General features: G+C 49.7%; 1 protein-coding gene across 1 annotated transcript in view; it reads right to left on the bottom strand.

Annotated features, from left to right (window-relative positions):
• Positions 1-325: 325 nt before the first annotated feature.
• Positions 326-10,600, bottom strand: part of Shisa6 (shisa family member 6) — a 289,273-nt gene continuing 278,998 nt past the window's right edge. The window contains exons 4-5 of the mRNA XM_050162848.1: positions 8,610-8,762; positions 326-6,688 (exon numbers count right to left, since the gene is read on the bottom strand). Of these exons, the coding sequence (XP_050018805.1) occupies positions 6,138-6,688; positions 8,610-8,762 (704 nt within the window). The 3' untranslated portion in view covers positions 326-6,137. The remainder of the gene's footprint in view (positions 6,689-8,609; positions 8,763-10,600) is intronic.

Here is a 10,600-nt window from a genome sequence, read left to right as displayed (position 1 = left end):
ACACCACCAAAACATAGATTTGATTTGTTTGTTTTTTTTTTTTTCAGACAATATTTTGGTATGTAGGCCAGGTTGGCATCAAACACATAATCCTCTTGCGTCATTCTCCCGAGTTCTGGGATTACAGATGTGTACCACTGAGCTTGGCCACATCTGCTTTGAGAACATCCCATCACACCTAAAGTTCCCTAGCAACTGTCTGTGGTCAATCCCTGCTCCTTCTCCTGACCACAGTGATTTCCCATATCCTTCCTTGCTTTTTGGCATGACCTTGGTTTTAACTCTATAAGCATGCAGCTACTTTAAGACACACAGGTTATGTTGAAACACCTTTATTCTTTTGATCCATAAATATCGGTTACTGACAAAAGTCGAAAAAAATCCTTACGACTAAATCTCACTAAAGCAATCTCTGTGTACAGTACATGGAGGGTGTGCTTTGACAGCGAAGGAGAATGATGAGATTTGTATAGAAGCAGTCATGGGGGCACTGCTCATTGGGAAGGGTCCATGTGAGTGATGGAGAAACTGCAGAGGTACAGATAGAAAGGTACTTTTCATAATGCTTCCATATAATAAACATAGAATCCATAAATCCAGCTAACGAGTAAAAATGTTCCTTAACCCCCCCTTAGGAAATTGTGTCCCCAACTAAAAATGTTACAGTAAGAATTGCCTTTTATTAGAGAACTTCAAGAATTCCTTACTACAAAATGTCTAGTTGAGTTTACAGGACTAGAGATGTCTTTGGCCACTACGAAGCAAATGAATGGGTCCTCTTGATGGAGTGGCATTTGAGGGTCGTTGGAGGGCTGGCAGCAGAGCTGAGCAGGGTCTTCCCCTCCCACATGAGGGAGGCTGTCAAGCAAACACACAGCATTATTTTTCTGAATGATGGAAGGTTAATGTGTTTGCGATTTACAAGACGGGTTAGACGACGGGGACTTGGAATTTCCATTGGTGCTTCACAAGCCTTCATGGGGAGTAGGACAGTATCACAAAGAGGGGCCACAAAGATACTGGGATGGGGTGAGAACCCGTCTCCCAGCAGCCCAGGTGGTGATGCCTCGTCCTCTCCAGTTGAGATGGAGTTTCAGCATCCTGACGTGGTCTTCAGGATGCATGCTGTGGCCTGGGATATATATAATGGCACCCCTTGTCACACAGAGCCTCTGCCAAGTGTGCTCCTTTGAGACATGGAACGAATATCTCATCTGACCTTAAATACGAACTCTGTGCCCAGATCAGACATCTAGACCCTTTTTTTTCAGCCTGTCCCCTCTCTGAAAGTAGAGTTGCCTCCCTCCAGCTATAAGGACATCAAAAATGAAAACTCCAAACTCAGAATTTCGCAGCAACAGACACCCAGGTGGTTTAGGTATGTTTATATGAGAGGCTTCTGAGACACATGGTTAGCAACCTGTTGAGTCGTCAGGCCTTAACTTTCAGAAACAAGAGTATCCATGTGTGGCCGAGCCCATTGGTTCCTTCCACCCAGCATCTGGTGAGGAGTCTAGTGGCCGTCTAGGGCTTCTGAGGATGCTGCCACAGGGCAGGCAGAGTGTGATGGGTGCAGCTCAGTTGAAGTGGGAATGAATGTAGAAAAGGGAAAGGGTGGAGAATGAAAATCCTAGAGCTGAATGAAACTTTGGGGGCTCATCTAGTCAAAACCCCTCATTTTATTGGTGGGGAAACTGAGGCACTGAATTGGAATGTGACTTGCCCATTAGTTACAGGGCAAGATGGAGACAAAAGCCAGACTTAGAAGCCATGTTTCTGGAGCCTCGATCCTCTCTCTCTCTCTCTCTCTCTCTCTCTCTCTCTCTCTCTCTCTCTGTCTCTTATATGCCACTTTCCAAAATCAAAGAGAGGGATCAGAAAGATTTGTCTTTCATGTTAAACCTAGCATCAAAATGCGTCACTTATAAAAATAACTCCTACGTCCTGAAAATACTTCGTTAAAGCACAGCAAGCCTCCTGGAAACATTTCACAGTTCCTCAGATTCAGAAAGGATGGCAGGGAGATGTGTGTGGGAGCTAAAGTGCCGGCTCCTCTCAGAGTGGCGCCTTCTAGGGCCCAAGTGATGGGCAGCCCTTTCAAACTATGATATTGGGTCCAGTCCACAGACATCTGTGGAAGGAACAAGAGATGAAGCAGGTGACAGCTAAGAGCTCTCCAAAGGCAATGGGTTGATTTTGGTGGCAGAGATGTTGGGATGACTGCTCCTCCATCCTTGGAGACTTACGAGTCATGTCTTTGGATGAAGGGAAAGCTTTGATGTTCACTAGAAGAAGGGTGTTGGAACAGAAGCAAGAGCTACAGGCATCAAAGGGGATGGATCTTTGGCCAGCACAGAAGACTCTGGATGAGTAGCAGTCTGAGTCAAGAGCTTCTTGAATCTAGTAGCTGCAGGAATCAAAGCTGATCTTTTGGCCATGGTACCTCTGATCAGGCAGCTCTCTCCCTTCCCTTTCGAAGATCAGAGGGATGGGGTGGGCCCCATGGCTTCACACCTGGGGCATCACTTCCCATGTGAGGGAGTGTAACAAGCCAACGAGGCAAATGAAGGACTCAGAGAATGTCAGAATCCTCCACACTTTGCATCAAGAACTCCAATTCTCAAAACTAGAGACTTCGGCAGGTCCAGGCGAAAGAAACTAGGACTGGAGGAAGGTCGATGAGTGGAGAGGGAAACGGAGGGAAGGCCAGAGGAAACTGGTACAGAAGGCTAAGAGCGAAAGTGGAAAGAAAGGGAGAGATTTTAGCTGGGGAAAACACTGGAGCTTCTTAAAGGAAACACATTGCCTAAGATACTGGGGGAACTCTGATGATCAAAGTCCAGTTAGGAGGTTAAGGAATTATTAGCAAGCTTTTGTGGCTCACGAACAGATGGAGTCATGAGTTCACTGGAAGAAGCGAGAAAGGAACGCTGGAAGGATAGGGGTGGTAGGAAGCCTTCAGGAAGAACACTTGGGGCAAGTAAGACCTGGACACACCTAGTCCAGGGCCATGGAGACATGCACGAAGAAACAAAACAGAGAGTGGGAAATCTTGAGTTTCCTTTGCTTGGGATATGAGTGTTAATCATGAGGGAGCCATGACCCTGCTATGTGTGACAGAGAACACCAGCCTGCTTGGGCTAGAAGCCGTGACATCTGGGTTCCAGCCCCAGACACTCTCAAGTGAGTTCATATAGCCAAATAGCTAGCTGGTTCTGGAGTGATGGGTGAGTTGATGGGATCTAGTGGTTTTCCCTTGTCATCGAAGGATAAGCTCCACAATCCCAATGGGTGCCTGAAACCACACAGTACAAGATTCTCTATGTGTATTATGTTTTCTTCATATACATACACATACAATAAGGTTTAATTTGTAAATTAGGCACAGGAAGAGATTGACAGTAAAATAAGACAAGTTATAAGAATATACCGTAATGAAAGCTATGTGATTGTGGACTCTCAAAAGAGTTAAGACAAATGTTAATATTTCTGGATCATGGTTGGCTACAGGTAATTTAAATGAGTCATGCAAAAACTGGAGGAGGGGGGCATGTATTTCCATGTCGCAGTTAAGACACAGTTTTCCGGAGTTTGGAGTAGGGAACTGAATCAGACTAGTCTTTAGACTTCTGTCTCTGTTACTATGCCTCTCCTTCCGAGGATGAAGCCCAAGAAAAAGCCTTCAGGAGAAGCAAGCATTCTGACGTAACCAATGCCAGGTATTTTATACCAGAAGATGGTAAGGCAGGGAAGAGAAATAATTTGAAATCAACTAATAAGTTTGATAAAAACAACCCCTGAGACAGACAGACAGACAGACGAGAGGAAGATAGACAGACAGACGCTTTTGCCAGCGCCAAGGTGGGGAAAGAGCCTGTGGTAAGAATTTGTTCCCCAAGATGTAGAGAATTTGTTCCCCAAGGTGTAGAGAATTAAATAGCCATCTGGAAGATTCTTCAGGGGATGTCCAGACACCTGGGAGGGGATTCTCACCTACCACAATCTCGACCTTTCTCCTCCCCAGCAGCACACGCTAGCTAAGGGTCAGAGAGTTACAGGGGGCTGGGCTGGGGCCAGTAGGACATGCCTTTGCTTCTGGAAGGGAGCCACTCTCTGTTTGGATTGAGCTCTTCTCTTCCCGTGAGCCTTACCTTCTACAACCAAAGCTCATAGACCCATGGGAACCAGCCCTTAAGAAAAGCAGGGACCAGGGAACTCCTGGCCCCATGGTCCCAGGGATACCCAGGCAGTGGGGATGCTAAGGCCTGCCTTTGGAAACTCCAGCTTCCATCCTTCTGGGCTCTGAACACTCCTGCTCTCACAGAAGGGACATTCTGGGGAAGGGCATAGGAGAGCTTACAGCTCTTCAAAGCAGCGAGGGGAAGCAGCCCACGGACTTCTTCATGAAGAAGAAGCAGACTTGGCTAGATTAAAAATGACCGGGACAGATACAAATTTCTTACCACCTTGCTTTTTAAGGGCAATATCCATGCAGAACTGAGGGGGACATAAAATCTGACTTTAGGACATTGTTGTTGGAGTCTGGTAAGTGATAGTTCCGTTTCTTAGGTCACTCCACCAGGGGTCTTGGGCCGATTCTCCCCAGTCCCAGACCAGAAAGATACCCTGGCCCTTTGGGGACGGATTCCTCCTAATCTTGGGGGAGCAGGGTTGCTCTCGTTTATAGTTTCCCAGTAGTTGGTCACACATTGTCCACCTTCAGATTGGAGGCAAAGAGGGGGCTGAGGTGGGCTGGCAGTGGAGCTGCCAGGTGCCCCTACCATGTGCCCAAGTGCCCCTGCAAGGAGGAGGGGTTGATGTGGTCCCAGAACAACATCCTGGGACACCATTATTCATTTGCATCTGTCAATGGGTCTTGATTCCTTGGATCCACTGGTTTGAGGAAAGTAACAGAGCTGCAGGGGGTGAGGTGGGGAGGCAGGTGGGAGAGGGAACACAGGAAGAGAAAATGAGTTCTAAACAGAAAAAGGCTGCGGCGTGGGCGAAAACGGCGGAAAGGTGTGCACAGGATCCGGCATGACCACGTCAGAGAGCTCCTGCCTGTTCACGGGCTAAAGCTTCTTCTGTCTGGAAACTTCTTCCTCCATCCTGCCTGAGGCTCATGGGTGGGGGACAGACAGAGCCCTAGAAAATGGGAATGGTGAGCCCCTGAGATCCTGGGCATCACAGTGGCCCTCCCCACCCTAGCTCTCTGCCTACTGCAGGGGCCTCCTGGGAGCAGAGCTCGGGTGAAGAAGGCAGGCCTGAGAGGAGGTCCTAGTTCAGACCCAGTGGCCTGGAGGAAGTGGGGAGACGATCAGACGGCTGCCGAGGCACTTCTAAAGTCCTGGCAACCCATCGCTACTCCTCTCTGGGGGGCAAGAGCTAAAGCCCCAGGGAGGTTTGAGGAGAATCAGTGAAGGCTGGGAGAGCACAGCCCCCACAGTACAGAGGCAGGGGGGCAACCAAGCAGCTAAAGGAAGAGGACCCTTCCTGTTTTGGGGGCTGCAGGGCTCAGCGAGGGAGGGGCCGCTCGGTAGAGACCAGAGTTCCAGCAGGCAGAAGAGAATCATATTGTGCTTATGGACACAGCAGCTCTCTGGCTGAGAGCGAGCAGGCAGTTTTTAGGCACTAAGAGATTTCTGTGATGCAGTTCTAGATACAGGAAGGAGACCGAGTAGTCTATTCGGTCAGCCCACTGACTGCACCCGCTGGCTGGCCGGCTGGCTGTTCAAACTCAGGCAGCTTCGTATTACCTTCCCGGGGAGGGTCCACTGGCTGGGAGAACCTTCGGTTGAGTCTCCTGGAAGGGGCGGGGGCGGGGGCGGGGACTGAGGGAGTGGCGCAGGTGGTAGGAAAGACTGGAGCCTTACCACTCTTCTCATTCGCTTGGGGGAGGATTCTACTGGGAGAGAAAGAGCTCTGTAGCCTGGGTCTGTGCTCGTTGGACCAGGCATTTGGCGCCATGTCCCTGGGGGGTATGGCTTTCTGGACAAAGGCAGCCCACCTCCAGTTCCAATAGGGGGAACCGGGGAGGGGAAGGGAGGAGAGCAAGGCTGGACTCTCTGCTCCTCATCCCTGCCCTGCTCTGCTCTGTCCTGCCCTCGCTCTGCCAAGCAGCCCGGCCACGCTGCCGGTCACACGGTCACTTCGGTCTTGCTGGCTGTGTAGCAGGTGTGATGGCCCGGGATATAGTGCAGTTGCTCCACGGTGTTGTGTCTGCGGGAGGCAAAGGCATGGCGCTTGGCTGCCGTCTGGCTCTGGCCCAGGGTGGCATAGGAGTTATTGGAGGCACTGGGATGGGAGTGCATCTTGGTCATACGGTAGCGGTCCAGCACTGGCGTGGACACAAAGACGTCCGTGTGCGAGATGGCCCGCGACAGCGATTGCTCTGGGAAGGCCGTCCGCTCTGGGGACAGCAACGGGTCCTGGGAGTGCAGGCGCTCTGTCGAGAGCAGCTGTTCATCAGACAAGATTCGGTCATAGGGCATGCCAAATTCATCAGGCAAGCCCCGCTGTGGGGACAGGACCCTGTCCTGGGACATGGCCCTGATGGGCCTGCGTGGCCGTTCTCGAGGCAGCGGCTTCTGTTGAGACATCTGGATGACATTGAGGGGGAGGGTGCCACGGGCTGCGAGGTCTGGAAGGTGCCTCCGCCTCATGTAATACTCATCAGCTTCCTTGTCAGCTGCAAGAAGACAGAGAGAAGGAAGTAGGGAGATAGGACAGCCTCAGGGAGTAAGGTGTGTGTGTATGTGTGTGTGTGTGTGTGTGTGCGCGCGCGCGCGCGCGCGCGCACGCACCTCTTCCTCAACCACAGACTTGGAGATCTTCAAGGATAACAGGACCAAAAGCCTTTTGTTAGTAGAGTAGGTGCGGGGTGGGGGCGGGGGTCAGACAGATGACATTAACTCCTTCCTCCACTGCACACACAAACAAATCCTTAAGGGCTTGTGTATGTTGGGTGGGTTCTGATTCAGGGGCACTAATTGCTTGCACCCCGGGGTCTGTATTTCCAGTGGGCCCCCAGATTCTCTTTCTTTTTCAGGAATCACCTTGGGGGGACAGTTAAATGACTTCCCCATCCAGGTCATGGTGGAGCTGATGGCAAGCCCAAGGCATTCCTGTGGCTTGCCTGCTGCACCTGCTGCATGCGGTTCTGAAGAAGAATGGTTCCTGGTTTTGCTAAAAACACCCAGGTAGAGTTGACGGCTTTTAGATGATATCTACAGCACTACTTTATGAAAACTGGGCACGGAATCAGGTTTTGTTAGAATAAAATAGGATGTGCGTCTAGGAGGCATTTGCGGAAAGCTTCACTGGTAGGTAACCTAGGAACCTAGTAACACCTTCTCTGGAGTAACAACCAATGTACAGGAAACCAACACATGGGCATCCAGCCCCCACAGCCATATCACCAGCCTACACTTACTCCCTGTGCCCACCAGGCAGCAGGCTGGAGCAAAATTGTACGTGCATCTTGCTTAGATGCTTGGAGCTCCTGTCCTTCTAGTGCGTTCTTCCAGAATTGCACTGTGGATCCTTGATGTTTTCCAGGGCACATGCAAGACTGCATTGTCCCAGATTTCTGTAAGGAGGCCTCTTCCAGACAGCTGTTGGGACTCATTGCCTAGTTGCTTGCCCCTCAGTGGGCTCAGGGTTAGTGTGGGGACTGTCCTGCCAACTGAACCCCATTCTTTCATTGCAGAGCATCCATCAGACCTCTCAGATGGTCAGAGATGCTCTCGTGCTGCCAAAGAAACTCAGCATTTCTCTGTGGATGGCTGAGATGGACTTGGGCTGAGCTTCTATCATGGTGAGTCACCCTGAAACTTGAAGTACATGCCCACATGCTAACTGAAGTTGGGCAGCCATCAAACATGACTTATAGGACTGGAGATGTAGGTCAGGGGTCAAATGCTTGCCTAGCATATACAGAGCTCTGTGTAGCATCCCCAACACACAAACACACATGCACGCACACACACACACATAAACACACCAGTGCACACACACATACATGAGCAGGGGTATTGACTCATTCATAGGGTAATGAGAGGAAGTTATAAGGATCAAGTCAGGGAAGAAAAATGTTCCTAAATGTACTTTCTTGACATTTGAATGCATTAAACATGTCAATGCCAATAGCCATTTCAGACACACAGCAGAGGTGAAGAGAAACTAAACCTAAGTTACAAAACGGAAGTATGAAGTTAAGAAGGGTGGAGACTCGGGTCCTTGAGATGGTCTTGGCTGGGTTAGAATGGTTCTTTGGGCCCTTGGTGCCTCTTTTTCAAGGAATGACACACAGGAAGGCCCATGGTTTGAAACAGGCTAGTGGCAAGCTGGTACATGAGTGGTAAGTACAGCTTATAGAGGATGGGGGCCTCAGGGTCCTACAGCATCATTCTTAACCTTGACAAGGGTGAACTCAGGACCAGGGGACCAGAAGAAAGAGTTCTGTTTACTTTTTTCATCCGATGTACAACTCATTCCTTTTCTTGGGATGCTATACCTGGTCCCTTGGGTATGGGTCAAGAGAGTGATACAGAGGAGGATGACTTGGGGACCTGTGAGACAGATCTCAACTCCAGCCAGCCTTGACTTACTTAGCCTCTTGAGAGATGAGTACTTGCTCGGATTGGTCTTCATGGCAGATTCATATGACGGAGGCAAGTGGGCTAAGTTCTGGAAAGAACGTGAGAAGGAGAGATCATAGGGTTCGGTGGCCGACGTCAGGATGTTGTTCATCCGTGGCTTCTCTGCAAAGGAAGGGCATGGCGTTAGTGAACATAAAGGTGGAAGTAGCTGAGGCCAGGGTGTCCAAGTTTCCTCTCCACATTATGCTCCATCTCTGACTAATGACCCCCCTCCTGCTTTCCCGTGCTAGGACCCAGGAGGAAGTGCTAAGACTCAGTATGTGTGTGTGTGGGTGTGTGGGTGTGTCTGTCTGTCTGTCCTTGCTCTCTTTCCTTCTGTCAACAATCCTGAGGGAAGGAACTGTCTTAGCTTCCTCTGGCTACCATGGCTACTGATCAGTACCTGAGGATTCAACTCGGACACTCAACAACTTCCTTCGGGTACATCACTGGTCTGTCTGATGAAAACTGAACCAGGTGCAATGAAAGAGCGTTGTCCTGGCTAGCCTTTTGTCACCTTGACACAAGATAGAGTCACATGGGAAAAGAGACTAAAATTTAGAAGGTGCTTTTGCCAAATGACCTGAGGGCAACTCTGTGGGGTGCCTTTTTTTTTGATTGGTGATTGATATAGGAGGGTCTGTCTCACTGGGAGCAGTGCTCTCTTTAGGTCTATCATACTAGATGGTGTAGGAAAGCAGGTTGAGCAAGCCACGAAAGAGCAAGCCAGTAAACCCAGCAGGCAGCATTAGCTTCTGCTTCTATTCTTGCTCCAGGTTTCCCCTCTACTTCCTGTCCTGACTTCCTTCATTGAGGGGTTATGATGTGGAAGTGTAAGCTAAATGAACCCTTTCTTTCCCCACTTTTTTTTGGTTGTGGTGTTTTATCTTAGCAATAGGAACCCCAACTATGATTACATGGATCATAAACGCATCCATGTCTACACGGATGTAGCTGTAGGCTGACCCATTCTGCTAGTTGGTCAGTCTGACTTTAGAGCAACTCTAGTGCCCAAGGAGGAGCTGGAGACAGAACCCAACTCCATTGCAGCTCCAATCCACATTCAACCCATGCTGCCATGCATCTTTGGGGCAGCACCCTTGGGCCTCCCTATGCTCCACACTTGACAAGCCTCTGGGAGCCACACGGCCACTGTTACTTACTTTAAGCCCCTTCTCAGAGGCTATCTTAGTAATTTCTAAGCCCACAGAAGGAAAAACTTGAGCAAAATCTACTTGTCATGTTTTTCCTCTTTTCTCTCATCTTCCTCGATATAGACCCCAAGATTCCAAAGTTAGCGGAGACACAATGGAGTGTGGCTCATTGTCAGGCCCAGGGAAAGAGTCAAGGAAGGAGTGGAGATGGTGAACAGCTGATGATGATATACACATGCTGAGTGGGCTGTGGAGGAAAGATTAGGATAAGCACAAGAGAGGAGAAAGAATGAGTGAGGAAGCAGGGAGCATGGGAAGTCTGAAGGGAATGGAGGTCCAGGGGAAGGAGACACAATGCTTTAATGTTTGATTGACATGAGAGGAGGAGCCATAAAAAGAAGTCAACAGTTGGTTTCCAGGGAGATAGTGATACCATTCCCAGAAATGATGTAGCGAGGAAATAGCAGTCCATCCATCCATCCTCTTTGTCTGGGACTCCTTAAAGCCAAAGATGTTCTAAGAAGGGGCAGGCTCCAAGGTGGGATAGATGTCACGGTTTTCTACACCTCTTGGCACAAAGCATTACATTATAGACCGCAAGAATCCTGTAGTCCCTAGGCCTTATCCAAGGATTGCCCCGGGCATGGAAACTCCTGGCTTCTCTCTTTCCATGCCTGCATTGTCACCCCCAGAACTGGGGATCGAGCCAGGAGATTTCAGCCAATAAGCTGGTGTTTGCGCCAGCTTCGTGCATATGTGAGGGGGTGAGGGATGCTCTGTATCCCAAGAGATCAGAACATGCTGTAC

This window comes from Alexandromys fortis, unplaced genomic scaffold (genome assembly GCF_014885135.2).
Source record: "Alexandromys fortis isolate MF-2015 unplaced genomic scaffold, M_Fortis_MF-2015_v1.1 scaffold_84, whole genome shotgun sequence".
NCBI lineage: Eukaryota > Metazoa > Chordata > Mammalia > Rodentia > Cricetidae > Alexandromys > Alexandromys fortis.
The sequence above is the reverse complement of the archived record's forward strand: the minus strand, read 5'-3'. Positions and strand labels throughout refer to the sequence as shown.